The 16418-nt window shown below is 35.5% G+C and overlaps 1 protein-coding gene across 13 annotated transcripts in view; it reads right to left on the bottom strand.

Moving 5' to 3' along the window:
• Window positions 1–573: 573 nt before the first annotated feature.
• OSBPL6 (oxysterol binding protein like 6) overlaps window positions 574–16418 on the bottom strand; it is a 91881-nt gene continuing 76036 nt past the window's right edge. For all 13 annotated transcript variants that reach the window (XM_090144096.1, XM_090144093.1, XM_090144094.1 and 10 more), the window contains 14 exons: window positions 14874–15039; window positions 13769–13899; window positions 11585–11692; window positions 9343–9480; window positions 8230–8314; window positions 7785–8038; window positions 6355–6492; window positions 5958–6021; window positions 5291–5369; window positions 4024–4168; window positions 3214–3358; window positions 2113–2239; window positions 1432–1554; window positions 574–942 (listed from right to left, as the gene is read on the bottom strand). In XM_090144096.1, coding sequence (XP_090000222.1) covers window positions 834–942; window positions 1432–1554; window positions 2113–2239; window positions 3214–3358; window positions 4024–4168; window positions 5291–5369; window positions 5958–6021; window positions 6355–6492; window positions 7785–8038; window positions 8230–8314; window positions 9343–9480; window positions 11585–11692; window positions 13769–13899; window positions 14874–15039 — 1812 coding nt within the window. In that variant the 3' untranslated portion in view covers window positions 574–833. The remainder of the gene's footprint in view (window positions 943–1431; window positions 1555–2112; window positions 2240–3213; window positions 3359–4023; window positions 4169–5290; window positions 5370–5957; window positions 6022–6354; window positions 6493–7784; window positions 8039–8229; window positions 8315–9342; window positions 9481–11584; window positions 11693–13768; window positions 13900–14873; window positions 15040–16418) is intronic.

Genomic DNA, 16418 nt, shown 5'->3' with positions numbered 1-16418 from the left:
AGTTAGCAGCTTCTTTTCAGTCTGATTATACAGTCAGCTCCCCATAGCTAAAGCATGTACAGTAGATCTTGTTCCTTTGAAATACAGTTAGATGTTTGGCTGTCTTTTGATTTTAAATAATACAGGTTCTCCAATATTTATACCATGATAAAATCCTAATGCTTTAAAAATCTGCCCTTCACACAAGCCTAAGCATATATATTTTAAAATGACTTACTGTACATCTTCATATTTTCTTTAAGGCATGAACAATGGCATATGAATGGGAACAGCTTTCAGAAAAGCATGTTTTGACAAGGCCAGTCCAAGCACAGAACACCAAAGGACTAACCTGAAGCCAGAAATGACAGTGTGGTGACTCAAAAAATTTTAACAAAAATAGTTGAAACAAAATGGATTTTTTTCTGTTTTTCTTCTTTTTTTTTTCTTTTAATTTAAATTACATTACTCTTAATGTCTGTTTAGAGCACCGATTGCAGTTTTTATTTACCGCCTCCTCCAAGTGACTTTGGATAACTCATCTGCTTCTCTTCTGAATTTTCATTGTATGAAACTTCAAAAGGGTTTTGTTCCTTTTTCTTTCTTTTTTTTTTCTTTTTTTTTCTTTTTTTTTTTTTAATGGCTGCTGCAAAATTAAAAAGATCCAGAAGTGGTCAGGGGCCTGGTCTAATGCACTTTCAAAAGTCCATTATAAAGATGAAAATAAATGCAAATGATCTTTTTTTTTTTTTTTTCCATAGACCCACAAACCACGCTTATCTATAAGAAACATATTGTGCATAGTTATTTTTTTCTTCAGAGAGTGATATGTTTACTAGATCTACATTCTCAGTTTACCAGAGTACAGGAATTTCTACTTTACTAAATCCAGGATCCTTTCGCAGTTCCCAGTAGGTTTCATTGGTAACCCAGGCTTCTCTTTGATTAGCATCGATAACTTTTCTATAGAAGAAAAAAAGAGAGAGAAGTCTGATCTCAAATCTCTTCTCCTATACAATATACAATCAATAGCACATCTCTGATCTACCCATAGTATTTCATTAAATGCACATTGGCCTTCTTCAGTCTTTTGATTCTTCAAGATGAATATCATGGTGTTTGGAATGGGTATCCGTTGTTTCAAAAGACTGCTTAATTAAAAAAAAACTCTCTAAAATTTAATTATAATTAAGTGTGTATATATACATTCTACATCTGTGTGTGTGTACATATGCTGTTTTTGTTTATTTACTTTATTACTTTGTCTACGCAATGACTTACAATAACTTAGCTAAATCTTATTTCCTAAGAGCAACAATGATGCACATTAACAGCTCCTAGAACGTTATACTTCTATTCCATTTTAAACTTCAAAAACTATTGGCTGAGTGGTGCAGTACTTCATTCAGTCACAGCACAACAAAGGTTTACTACTGAAATGAAAAGACTCACTTAAAAAACTTGGGTACATATTCAATGCTGTTTTCTTCCATGTACCGCCTCCGACTTCTCTGGAGTTCTTCTATTCTTTGTTTCTCTGATGCTGCTGCTTCTATATTTCCTTCCTCTAGAAGCCTGTATGGATAACAGCTGTCTTATAGCAATCACACAGTATCTGATCAAGGAATTTCCTTGGACTGTTCATCACAAAAGACTAGCAAAAACCATGCCCCCTGTCTTTGCTGTACCCTTTGTAAGATCTAGTCATAACCTCAGAAAACAAGAGTGACTGATACTCGACTCTCCAGTTGCAGGTAACTGCCTTCCAGCCTTAGGCATACATCATCTCTAGTTACTTCAGTGTATCACAAACACTGAAGTACTATGAACTGAGAATTAGGAGGGAATTCCCATTGCCTCCATTCACAGCTGCAGGGCATGACATTCAGAGCATGTATTTCCAGCCTGTCATGAAGAATACTACCTTCTACTAGAAGACTTGTGCAGTATACTAAGCAGGATGCTTTCTATTTTCCTGTCCTTCAATTGAGTAAAGCAGAAATTTGACTTCACTATTGAGTACCTTCACAGCTACGAGAATTCTCCAAGTCCAGACTGTTCACAGACAAAATTCAATACTCAGCCAAACCCACCCTTAAAATCACCAAATATTAAGTGCACAAGCATTCTTGCCTTTGATCCGGCCTGAATCGTGCATCTGTTGTTGGAAGAAGATCTTTCAGTACAGGATCTAATTCATTGAGCTCAATAGCAAATCTTGTGAAGCCATAATATCGTTCATAGTTGGTTGGCATGGAGCCTGCATACATATGCATGAGGAAGAAAAAATGCTTTTTAAACTGCTAATCTAAACATGCAAAATATTCATATATTTATTAAATTGTAAAAGCAAAAAAAAATTAAAATATTTTATTTTACACACAATTTAAAAGTATCAAAAGATATTCTCTAGATAGAACAACATGCACTAAACATTAATTTCAATTGCTTATCTTGTATAGGTTGTAATTACCTGCTTGTAGATTCAAAGCTTTCATGATCCTTCCTTTTTAAATAAAAATTACTGTTCTCAAGATTTTCAAGCAAAATAGCTTCCTGTTCCCAGGCTTTTCAGATGTGTATGTAAAAGCTAATCCTAGCTAAATTTTTGTGTTAATTTTGGACCACGTTCTCATGCAAAGACTGATTGGGCACTGTCCTGAACCTTCAGCATTGATAGCCACCAGAACACAGTAGGCACAAAACATTATCAATATGACAGATTCTGGATAATCACTCTTCACCATATTTTCATATTTTTCATATGAAAAATACTACATGTGCAAAGGAAAAGTAATTAAACCCTAGAGTTTCTAAGCAAGCAATAATGAAGCTGAATTCAGTTTCTGAAATCACAGGAGCTCACTATCTCTGAAGACAAATCCTTTGGTTTCACAAAAGACTAAATTTGGTAAGACAGTCCTGCTTTCTCTAAGAAAGTAGTCATGCAGACCTAGACATCCAAATATTTTCTTAATTTCATTTTTATGTTGTCTCCCAGCACCCCACAGGATTTGATCAGAAGTCAAACCAAGATGTAGAACACTGTGCCAAGTAGGGACATTTCCATTTATCTTCATTATAAACACCTGTAAAATCTTGTTCACTTGTTTAGCCAAAAAAATATTTCCCCAGTAGTATTTCATGTACTTAAAATGATTGCTCAGAGTGCTTTACACAGTTTAGAAATATACCATGGTGCCTGCCGTGGTATCTTTATCACAAGCTTCTTACCTGGCCTCCACACGCATTTGGCTGAAGGTGCTACACCACAATAAAGACCTTCGTGCCACTTTCCAAAGAGGCGATGCACTACCTTCCCTTCTTGGTCTATCACAACTCCCTGGACTTCATTTACATTTGAATTCCAGTAGTTTACCTGCAAGTTTTACAAGGAATTACTACTCAGTCATCACATCACTTGTTGTGCCAACACTGACATTGCATGAATCTTAATGTGTCACCAACTGTCAAAATTTTGCATCAGAATTTCTCACCAAGAATACTGGTATTCAAAATTTTAATGATCTGGATATTAATTGTGTTAGTGTACGGGAAACCTTGAATGACTCGATAACTGGTTTTGGTATAAAGGTATCTAAGTACAGTTAATTACCTGCTTGCTATACACTGATCTGTTTTTATTTATGGTCCTTGCCTGGATATTAAAATAACAGGAGCCAAGACATTACTGAAGCCAAAGAGATAAAAGTGGTGGCCAAGTTCTAGCAAAGGCAGAAGTAATATGGCACAGAAGTCTATTCAGTGACCATGCGTTTTCACTGTAATAACAGAAATTTTGCTACTTCATTTTTAAATGATTTTCATTAAAATCAACAGCAGTATAGCAATGTAAGATGCTGATATAAAATCGACCAGTTCAATAGAAGAGTTATACTGTTTGAAATAGCACTCTTATTTGATGATTTACATACTCACAAATGTTGGTAAGTCAGAACATTTAACATATTTCAGGAATACTGAAGAAACAGTTCTATACAAACTTAAGCCATGCAATGAAATGCATTAGAATAAATGCGTTACCTTGACAAATGTGAGTTTACAAATACAAACACTGCTTTTTGTGTTTCTGATTGTTATCTCTCCATAGTGTTCTATCCACCTCCTTCCACTAAGGATATTATGTATGCAAGTAGTGACTTTGTTCCAGACATAGTAGTCTCCATACCTAAGAATAGATCAATAAGAAGTTAATAATGCAAACTAATCATAATCATCATGGGGAAAAAAAAAAGTAAATCATTAACAATTACAAGACTATATTCCTGAAAAACTTTTGTAAAAATAGCTTATTTTATTAAAAGCATAAGCTCTGGGCATGTTATTAATCTTCCATGGAAAAGTTCACCTAAGCTCTAGTGCGGAGAAGTGAAGAATGATGCTACAAAACACAAATCAAGACATTATGAATCACTGAAGTCCTGCACAGCATATTCACTGTCCTCAGAGCATTATGTGCTTTGGCATCAGTTCTAGGATGAACTAAAGATCAGTATAAGGTTGGATTTAGGCCAGTGGCAGACAAAGCAATTAAATTACAGATAGAACAAACAAAATATGGAAAGAAGAAAACAGAAGTGAAGTAGGCTCACTGGTACATTATCTCTTTCCCCTCTGTAAAAGCTACTTGGAGTAAGAGCACATCTGTTGTCAGAGAGTAAAATGGATGAATGAAACACATTCTCCTTCAGAGCTGAGAGCCAAACATGTAGACAGAAGACAAAGCTACTCCAGAGTGCATTTACTTAGATTTGATGATGTGGATAAACAGATGGAGTCCCTAAGGACACCATACTGTTATAGGCAGAAAGAAAGGTGACCTCAATTTAAAGGATCGAGAACAGAGTATTGCAGAACCTGCAGGCATGCTTAAAGTATCCTCTCCTTGCATATTCTTATGGTTTACAACTTAAAACCAATTTTATTTGTATTTAAACTCCTTCCTTCTACTATTTGTTTAAAATCAAAGTGCATTTTTTGGCTTTCACATTTTGAAAAAATAACCTTCAAATATTAGTACTGGTTCTTCTGAGGCCATACTAGCAGTATTGAGAGCTTTAATAAGGACAATGCTAGCTGAAAGTACTGTCAGCCTTGTTCTGAACAGCTGATCACTTCAGTGTCCCCACCTGCGTGTATATGCAAAAGATTTGAGCTTCATGCTAGCCCTCACCCACACAGTTCAATTCACGCGCCCTTTGCTTACACTTCATCCAATCCAGCTACAAGGAAGCACAAGATTAGACTACATCAGAAACCAAAACCAAAAGGAAATAAAACAGTAGCTTACTTTGGAAGAGTCACATTCAAGGTTCCAACTGGAAGAATTTCCATCGATTTCCCCCAAAATTTGTTTTTCCACCTGATATCTGAATATAAAAGAAAAGACTTAGAAAACCAGAAAGACTCAGTTCTCCCTCTTGCAGGGATCTGCTGTACTACATCATTTAAAACAGCACAGTATGAGGTTGTCATGAAAACACACAAAAAAAGAACAACTGGAGAATGGTATTAGATCAGAAAAGATAAAGAGAAGTTTCATTTTCTTCTAGGTGTTATACCTGTGCTGTAACATATCTCCTGAGAATATTCAATATAAATTCAACATGTATGACAGTAGAGACATAGAAATAAACATCTGCTTGTTCAAGTTAGTAAAAAAAAAAAAAAAAAAAAAAAAAAGCACTGCTTGTTTTTATAAGAAATAATAATTTTCTTGGTAAAAAACTTTTAAATAGAAATGTATAAACATGCTGCAAGTGACAAGAAGTTGTAACACATCTACTTACTCTTAAGAATGAGAATTTTGAGTGTATTAATTCAAAGCATCAGTTTTTACAAACTTTAAGTATAAAACTTTCAGGTGAGTTCCAAATAAAAAGCTCAGCTTCTAGAGACAAAAGTTTTTACTTCCTAGTAAAAAAAAAGTTCTATGCTTTTCAATTAAAAAGGTATACCTTGCCAAAACACAAAGTTCTTCGATTCACAGTGGCAGGCTGAAATGGGAGGATGGTGGCTAACCTGAAAAACAGCTTGTCTGAGTTAAAAACAATTAATTTTCAGTCCTAAAACAACACAACTACAACAAAGATAGTAAGCAGCCTACACTATTAACTTGTTCTGCTATGAAACCAGATGACAGTTTAAGCTTCAGTTTTACATTATCTGCTTAAAACACTACGACAGAAATTACTATAAAAACAGACACCTTCTAGTATTTAATGAGTTCTTTCATACTTGCTACCTTTCTTTACTATTAAGAAAACAAACTATTTTAACTCATAAGAAGGAAGAAGGTCACTCTGTCAAACAAAGAAATCTAAACATCAATACCCATCTAGAAACAAGCTTTACCTGCTCTGAGAAAAATCGAAATCCTTTGTCTTCTCTAATACATTCATAAGTTTCACCAAGCACGGGGTTAAATGGCTTGCTTCCTGCTCTGAAATACGTAGAGGCATAACCTGATGCTGCAAAAGCAGCTATGAGAACCTGTCAGAATACAGACAAGAACATAACAGAAAATAGGCTGAGATTCTTGTAGTGTAGAATACCACATAGCAGAATCTGAACTAAGGAAGCACACTTGGAAGTAAACCACACAACCCAGCTAGAACCAGTACAGACTGGGTTTCTCCCATGGTATAATTTTTTTTCATGGCCTATGTCAGTCTCTTCTCATAGGCCCCTAAAACAATCTGTACAAGACACTAATTTCCTACCTTTGATCAGGCTTACCCATGACCTACAACACAGACTCAACCACCCATGCTCTTTGTGAGCATTGGATGATAATTTTTAATGACAGGGTCACATTCAATTTTCCCCCATTGGTACCCATTTTATTTACTGCCAAACACAAAGAGCTCCCACTGATGATGTCCTTCATGCAAAGTTATCTCACAATCTCCCGTGCATGTGCGGCCTGTCCACCCCCTATATCTACCTGTATACTCCAACCTCTGAACAAGACTCAGCTGGAGTATTATGCTAACCGACGTGCCACATTAATTCAGATTGCAGCTCCAGTTAGCAACTGCAGTTCAAGGAATCACGTCAGGCACACAGATGACAAGCTCCTGTTTTTTTCCAATAGCAGAGCAGAAGCAGGCAACATTCACAGCACAGTTACCACTTATGGTCTGATCTGGGTAGCTCAGCATTCGTCAGTTTTTAAAAGTGCCTCAGCTAGAGTGTGCAAATGTAAGGTGCTTGTTAAGTTTGGTTTGTACCAGTTGCCCAGTAGTGCACTACATCTCTGTAGCAGATATAAGGATTTAATTCAAGGAAGATTTCAGTTGTACCATCTTTTTCTTCCTGAACTCTTCTACCTCCTCTTCAAGCTCCTACCATAAGACAGGTACAAATTCTTCAGAGGTAAGGAAAAAACACTAGCATTTAGAATCCCTTGCTCCCTTTCAGGCCACGTGAACAGGGCAGTTAATGAACCCTACTACCTGGCCATGACAAAAAGCCATCTACTGCCAGGTATTTGCAGTGCTGCGAGGCTGTGCCAGGGAACAACAAATATGTTCAGCAATAGCGCTGCCAAGTCCCTTAACCACCTTTCCCTGTCTCCCCTGAAGAAAAGACACAATACACAAAAACACAAGAGCCAAATGCTGGCTGCTGGCTGTCAGGTGAAAAACACAGACATACCTATTGGACCTGCCCAAGCAGGGAGCTCCATGAAATGGAAGAGCAATAAAGGGCCCTGCATAGACCTCCACAAAACAGTTTCCTTTTTAATACAGACATAAGAAGTGCTACATTAAATTTATTACCATGCGTTCATAGGGATCATCCGTTTCAGCAGCCTTGTCCAAGAGTTCACTATATTCCAACTCTTCACAAAGATGTTGCAAGGTGTTCAGAGGCTCATTTAGCTCAACTGGCATGGATACTTTGGAAAGATCTTTGCCAATGTTATTTCTCAAGATATTCCATAGATTGATGTTACTGGTGTCAGGGCTGGGAGCCGGGAGACAAGTTCGCCGTCCATTCCTGAATGCTCCTCCAGTTAGTTCACCATTGACAACTGGGAAGGGAGAAAAGTATTATCACAACATAGCACCACACAAAGGAAAACAGTCTCGGTAACTGAACTAAATTCACCACCAGAAAAAATAAGCCCAGCTTCACTGATTTCAGCAAAGTTGGTCTTGTACAGAGAAGCAGCAAATCACAAAACCAACATAATTTCCCAAAGTTCAAAATGTAGCAGTATACTTTGCCGAGAAATGTCTGCAACACTGGTGTTGTCCTCAGATATATTATCACTCACATCACTGATATAAGATTCATCATCAGAAGCCTAGAACATAAATAAAATATCAATTAATTCAAATGTATATAAAGTTTACTAAAAAATTATACACACAATGACTTGAAACAAAAATATTCAAATACATCATCGGCACTCAATTAGAGATATTAACTAAATCAACTAGAGGTTTCAATCAGCCATACTTCTAATGCACCAACAGTGTCAAAATAAATTCTATGCTCTCCTTATGTTTCTGCATTGCTTATTATGAAGCCAAATACAAATATTAAATTTACAAAAGTGTGACTCCAAATGAGATCAAAAGAAGTAAAAAAGGACAGCATAACACATGGGGGATGGGAGGTAAGAAGAGATGGTCAGACGTGTTTTTTATACAGAATCAAACATTAAACTGTACATTTCAGCAGAAACAAATACAAACATTGACTAATCATTCTGAAAAACAAGAACTGTATCCGTGTTAAAACTACTTTTAAAATTCTTGTTTAAACTTCTTTTCTTCAGAACAATTAAAATAATTGTTTATCTCTGTCTGTCTTGTGCACATCTCCAATGGGATGCTGAAGTGCCAATCTGTAAAATATTGCACAGTTACCTCAAATACCATGGGAAAGTTGTGGGCAGCCACATGATGCAGGGTCATCTTTGAGCTTCAATGAGACAATTTTTGACATTTGTCTACTTCTCTGACTACAGAGAATAACTTAAATATGATAGAAGAACTTTGTTTTGTTTTATTTTTAATGAATACTTTAAAGTCTAAATTAGTTGACCACATAGTCAGACCTAATTGCTGCTGTCATCTTTGCCTGAAACTGACATAGTCTAGTAAGAACATGTAATGAACATAAATTATTGATACAACTTCCAGCTCAGTTTTACACTTCATAGAACCTCTGCAGCCCATCACAAATGCGTCTCAGGCAAATTTATCTAAACCTTATGCATTCTGATACCTTTTTATTCTAAATAGCATTAAAAAATAACCACTCACTAGTGACATCAATACCTGAATCTGTCTGACAGCAAGGCTGCAGTACACTGTCATAGCCTACCTCATTTTCTGACGAGCTGGCAGACAAAAGCACCTCCTGTGCATCAAAGAACTCTGACACTGATTCAGACATAGAGAGCCTGCTCTCGTTAGTAACTTGCTGAGACAATGGCAAACTGACATGAATTTGTTCACCCGTCTGCAAATAATGCACAGAGAAATATAAATATTACTTCTAATAATAAAGAAATACGCATAAAAGTGGTAAATGACCTGAATATTTTTCTGTGTCACATATAGGAAAAGACAGTAAAGATAACATGTTAGTAGGGTTTCTTGTGTACCCAATAAGCGAGGCAGGAACAATTACAAAATCAAGTTCAACCTGTCTTCATTTAAGGTCTACTTCTAAGTTGCACTCGCTACTAAGCTTTAGCAGCGAATAATTACAGAGTTAATTCTCTATGCAAAAGAATGGTTTGGTGGACAATAGCTGCACTGTGTCAAATGAGTTCAACTATGAAATTCAGATGAAAAGATACCAGATCATAACAACTAACAATACTTGGATCCAGCTCCAAAAACTCAATCAGGCTAGGGAGTTACACATTACCTTCAAAATAAGTAGACTTGCTAACTAGTCAAGTAATAAATGTTTGAAAAGTTTGAATATCCAGGAGCATGGCTATCATATAAGTATTCCAAATCTCATTTGAATTAAGCGATTAACACTGACTCACAATTACTAATGGGGATTAATTCCCTATAGTTTATTTTAAAGAAAATTTAACAGCAAATGCAAGAATTCCCAACCTGTGCTCTGTGGATATCAATTCAGGGACAAGCTAATTTAAATAATTGAACATTTCCTCCTCTTCCTATTTGACGAGAGGAACGCCATGTTTCAGCATGTTACTCTACAAGCTTTTAAAAAGAAGGAACAAAATATTTAAGCTTCTCTCTCTGAATTATTCCACCAAAGCAGCAGCTGCTGTGGAGGCAAACAGACTTCTTATTTAATCCCTTAATTTATACAGCATAATGTTTCTGGGATAATACAGTGTGTTTTAAACACAGTTTCTCTTCATATTGGAATATCATCTCCATTAACTTTACTCCAGAAGTCTTGCAAATGACTTTGTTGACACCTTCGTCCTATTTCTACACAGATGCTTCAAAATGCACTGACAATAAAAAAAGTCACAAACAAGCCAGGAGGTCAAAAATTCATCCTTTTTAACTGAGGTTTATAAGCTTGTGGATGATTTATGACATTTGATGAATTATAATAAATACATATAGAAGATGCTCAAAAATGCATATTCTATAAACTAAGATTATACTTATAAAAGTGAAAGAGAGATCTGGGATCCTCTCTGAAACTCTTTTTCAATCAGACACACTCGTATGAAGACAACATATTAAAAAAGAAACAGCTAAGCTCCAAAAAATACAAAATAGAAGAGACAGTAATTGCTCAGAACTTCACTGTCAGCTGCTCCAACTGCAGGTTGCCGTGCCCTGGCACTGTGTCACCTCCATCTTCTCTTTGTCAGCATTCAAAAAATTGTAGGGATGCTTCGAAAAATCAAATAAAGTAACCAGAAACAGATTTTCACTTGCCTTTCCTCGTGGAAAAAATAATTAGGAAACCACAGTATTTTAATTGAAATGATGTAGAAAATAACGAATGGAAGTGACAAATGTAAAGTATTTCAGTAAAATGCAAGCAGAATGGCTGTCAAAATGACAGTATTAAATGCAACAGTATTACAGGTCGCAAATTCAGATCTGTCCTTCTCACAGGGGAGACTGATTCTGTCTCTGTAATACGTTTGATAATCTCTCAACTGAAAAAAGCAAAAAAAGATAGACTACATGTTGCAAATATGCTATTAGTATAGTGCTTGGTTCATGCACTGAACCCTCTGAACACTATTCAAGATATTAAACCTAAGCACTCTCCATTAGACACTACACTTTTTGTTTTGTTGATTTGGCAAAAGAAGTAAGATACAGAACTAGATACCTACTGTGCGTTATTGTGTGTTATATTACAGTAAAACCTCATTAATTCCCACAAAGCTGCAATCCTTCCCTGTTTCTCTGCAGAGAACATAGTTCTTTCATGAGCCCTGACATATTCAAAGACAAAAGTTTAAATTTTATGTAGGAAAATATAGTCTGAAAACGTCTACAAATATCCAATTTCCAGCCTGAAAGATCTGATAATCCGTTTTAGCTATTAGTGGGGAACAGCAGGGTTTGATCATATTCTAACCCAGTAAAGGCTGAAGTCTTACCTCATCAGGGCTAGGGATAATATTTACACTGACAACCTGATCACAAATAACAGATTCTGAATGTATTCTGTTCAAGCGACTCCTTAGTTCAGCATTCTGGTTGAGAGCCTTAAAATAAAAATCACACATTTTATTTACAAATTTAAAAAAGTGTTAAACAGCCAAAAAATATTTTTAAAAAATCTTAACCTCAGAAATTTTGTAAAAAAGAAAAGTCACAGAACCTAATTTCTTTCATTTATAAGCAAATACCCATTTCAAGATCCCCTATAACATAATTTCATCTTTTCATTGGCTTGCTTTCAATTATCTTCCAGGGTCAGAGGGCACCGATACTCTCCCACAATGTAAGTCACATTCTACCTTAATTCTTCAAGTAGCTCTTTGGCAGCTACGCCAGTAGCTTATGTGCATTACAGAAATGGAAAGTGAATGTAGCAAGAAAGAACGAAACTGCAGAACGATGAAAAGAAACCAACTGCAATATTCTTGATTTATGGCTCAACAGCACTTTCTGAATGACAGTTATCAACTCTTACAGCCCACGGAAGGAAATTGCTTGCTTTTCAGCAGAAAACAACGAAACCACTTGCATCACTGAGTGTCTATCTGTCCAGACCAAGCTGCTGCATTTGGATGTGTGTGCTCACAAAAAACTATGGACCACAACATAAACTGATGCCAGCAGAATGTAAATTGTGCCTGGTATCTGCTAATTTTTCTCCTCTTTTAATGCCCAAGCTAGATTATAAACACACTTCATTTCTAGAAGGACGTGACTACATGTCTGCTGAAATCCAAAAAAGCATAATGTTATATACCCAGAATGTGAATTGACTTAAACCTAATGTATCCCTTGCACTGGGAATTATAGAACAGCAGACATACTGTTGTAGTAGGCAATTACTGTTATCACAGTCACAATCTTTCCGCTCCTTCCCGTGGAGCAGATTACATGATTGCACTGAAACAAAGTAGGATCAAAGTAAAATGGGTTTCAACAGTCACTGAAGACAGTTTAAACGATGCCATTTTGCTTCATTCTGAAATGATCTGGGCATGTTCACATGGAAGAGGAAATGCAAGGTAAGACCACTAACATCAGCTGGGCTGTAGCTTCCTAAACTGCCAAAACCTGGTTAAGAGACTGACTAAGCTAAATTTCCATTTGCTGCCCACTGAGACAGTGAACTGATGAGTGACAGTGATTTTCAGACTGACACTGGAGGTCAAGAACAAGAGGAACGTACCACCATTTATTTCATAGCAGTTGCTAGCAAGTTTCCACAAGTCCTGGTTAAATTTGTATCAGTGACAAGAAATGGTTACCCTCATATTTTGGCCTTAATTTCCTTAATCTTTCTTTATTGCCATATGCAGTAATCAATCTATGTAACATCATGCATCTATGTCTAAAGAAACATTATGTCTCAATTTTACTTTCACGGCAAAAAAATACAACTCAGTAACAATAATACTGCATGAAATTATCTTCACATCTGGGTCAATTTCTATTTGCCCCTACACCTCTGCTCTTATTTCTTGCTTGTGCAAGCTTTTCTAAATTCAAAAACTGGAGTTGTTTTGCAACCTGAAGATACCTCTCACAGAATAGTGTAGGCTAGTTCAAAGCACTTACTGTTGCTTCATCTCTTCTTCCCAACTAAAGCCAATGACAAATTTTTCTTTAGCTTAAGTGGGAGAGACACTGGCCAATAACAGGTTTGGATCTGAAAATCCAATTTACCCATGATTATTCTTTAACACATAATTCCTTTTGCAGTTGGAGACAGGGACATATAAAACAAATCTGAAAATATACAGTCAAAATTTAAAACTTAATTAAAAAAAACTAGAGTATCTCTTTGAATGTACTAGAGGCAGCTCCAAAAAAAAGATATCTATCACTCCCATAAAAATTGTTAATGCTCATTTTACCTTGGAAAATTATAATAAATTATAATAAATACATGTGTGTATATATATATATACACACACACACATTCTCCACATGCACTGAGGTTGGACCTATGTTCTCATGTCCACAACAGAATATATGCCATAGTTCTGGTTAAGAACCTTGCTGTTCGCTTGGCTCCCTCTACACCTCAGGAAATAGCCAAAACACAAAGAAAAGGTGCATCTGGCAAACTAGCTGAGCATGCAATCAAATAAAAAACATACCTGAGAAAGGGACTGTCTGAGGTGTGCTATTTGAGTGTTGTGACCTGTAAGATCCTGTTCTGAGACGATCTGCTTAAGCTTCTCCTTCTCTATAGCTATGCTGTTAAAGGCAGACTTCAAAAGAGAATGCACTAAGGAAAAAAAAAAAAAAGATAACAGGTTTTCTCAGATATGGAAGTACGTGTTTACATTTATTAAAATACTTTAGCAATAAAGACAGAGTGAAATTTCTATCCCACACATACAGAAATTTGAAACACAGGCCTGAATGAATTTGAAGTAATGTGTATCCAAATTAAGTACAAACACTTATTTCTTAGAGTTGCAATGCATATACAATGTGTTCGCACCTTATTTGAGTATATTCTTGATGCTGAGTGAATGAACAATTGTATATTTGGAAAATCTGTGTCTGATGCTTTCTTTTTTTCTTTTCTGTTTCTTTGTGTATGTTTCAGAGTAATAAAATCTGAAGTTTGATTAAGACTTAATACTGCATCAATAACAAGGCTTACTTGGTCTTCAAATAAACTTTTGATAATTTTTAAGTAGTGTCATATTTTTCCTGAGTTTTTTTTACTTACCAAATAGCAAACTGACTGCAAGTTCTATTTAAAAGCCTTTTTCAATCTGCAGAACCTTTTTTTTTTTTTTTTTGGCAATGCAATGACATTTCTAAAGTACGTTTTAATAGTAAGCATTACCTTCATTGCATCCATAGATGCAGAGAATATCTCACAAAAATTTGCACCTAGAAAAAAAATTCCTGCACAAGGTTATGTATTAGTGACATTTTGATTTGTTTTTTGGAAGAGATAAAACTAAATGTTTCCAGTATCAAACGTGTATTTACAAGGTGCAAAAACAAGTTCAGATTCTTTCTAAAGGAAAGCCCTCATTTGAGGGTTTACCTTTCTCCATACTCACAATATCTATGCAAAACATGAAGGATAGTATATGTAATCTTTAAGTAAATCACCTGACCAGCTCTATATTCTTTTCTGGTATCATCTAACACAGATGAACATCTTGGCCATGACAAAGTCAAGGTAATAACAAAACACAGAAAAGCACAGTAAAGGAAAGGTTTGAGATTTCTAGTTACCTTTTTGTGCCATCAGGCAGAATTCTTCTTGAAGTTTCATGTACTCTGTAGAGCACTCCAGAGGATCTGTTACATGGCTTGGGGGGGTCTGGAACTCAATATCTGCACAAAGGTTGGGATTGGACGAATGCAGCCGAACCGGGGACATCGTGGCACTGAAAGGGACCTACAGCAAGAAACAGTAAAGATGTATTGTTTAAGAAGCAAACCAACTTTATAATTCTGTTGAAGTAAAATATAAATTATTCCTTCTGAAAAAAAAAAAAAGTGCTTGGTTGAAATGTGAAGAACAAAGAAAAAAACATGTAACTTTTTACTGTCCTAAATCACAGCATAGTTGATGCAGAATTCCTTGTAGTACTTGAAAACTTTCACTGAAACAGACAAAAATAGCCTAAGTATTGAGCTAATTGCTAGCAGTGGAATATTTCAATTCTAACACTTACAAAAATTAGTCATTTCCTAGTGCTTAAAAGAAGACAAAAAAATTCAGCCACACATGCTTCTTTGTATTTTGTCATTGGAGAGTCCACATAGTATGAATCCATTTTTACAGTACCAACATGCAAGTTCCTCCACAGACCTAGAGATAGGATACACTATTCTCAAATGTATCGTGGAAAATTAATCTACCTAACAATCTGAAAACCACTGTTAAACCTTAAGTAGAAACCATTGTACACGCAACAACGAAAAGGGAAAAATCATGTGGTCTTTCCATTTTCTATCTAAAAAAAAAAATAAATTAATTAAATTTCCAGTTAACTTTCATTTGAAGTACAAGAGTCACAAATTAATGCAAAGAGATGCAGTTAAGTAAAATGCAGTAAACACTTTCGTTTATTAGTTTTCACTTCTCTTTTTCCTTCTATACCTTTCAAGTACAGTAAACAAAAATATACATTCATACCTTATTTATAAGTTTTATATATATCACGTGTACTAACTAGTTACCTATATGTTCCATAAGTAATGTATGTATACTGCTTTATGTATGTGACATACGTGCGTGACAGTATGTTTTAATTTTATCATTTACATACATTTGTATAAAAAAATCCAGTCAAGAACCCAATTTTCAAAACTAAATGAAAGGGGAATGCGTGCAGAACTACATTTTTTTACTTCAGTTTTAAGCATTGTTAAACAAATTCAACCTAATTTATTTTATGATATTGACCAAATGTATAAATCAAAAACTTCCACACTGCAGCCCAATGTAATTATTTAAATATGAAAAATGGAGGGAAAAAAAGAGTCTTCTGAGACATGACTGAGTAGCAGATAAAAAGTCATATTACTAAGATACATTTTTTTACATCAACAGATAAGTTATATACTGCTATCAGTATCTGAAATTGGTACCTTGTTATTTGATTACATTAAAGAATAGTTCTATCAATCCCTTCCTATTACATTTGTTATCAATAACCATTTTAGGTTTCTCCCTTAAAATCCAACTGGACCTACTAATCACATCTTGAGCACATTCTGGCAATACCATTTTCGACCTTGCCCTTCAATTTCCATATACATATAGCACAG

Source organism: Phasianus colchicus, chromosome 7 (assembly GCF_987193195.1).
Source record: "Phasianus colchicus chromosome 7, bPhaCol1.hap1.1, whole genome shotgun sequence".
Taxonomy (NCBI): Eukaryota; Metazoa; Chordata; class Aves; order Galliformes; family Phasianidae; genus Phasianus; species Phasianus colchicus.
Note: the sequence above shows the minus strand (reverse complement) of the source record. Positions and strands in the feature narration are given on the sequence as shown.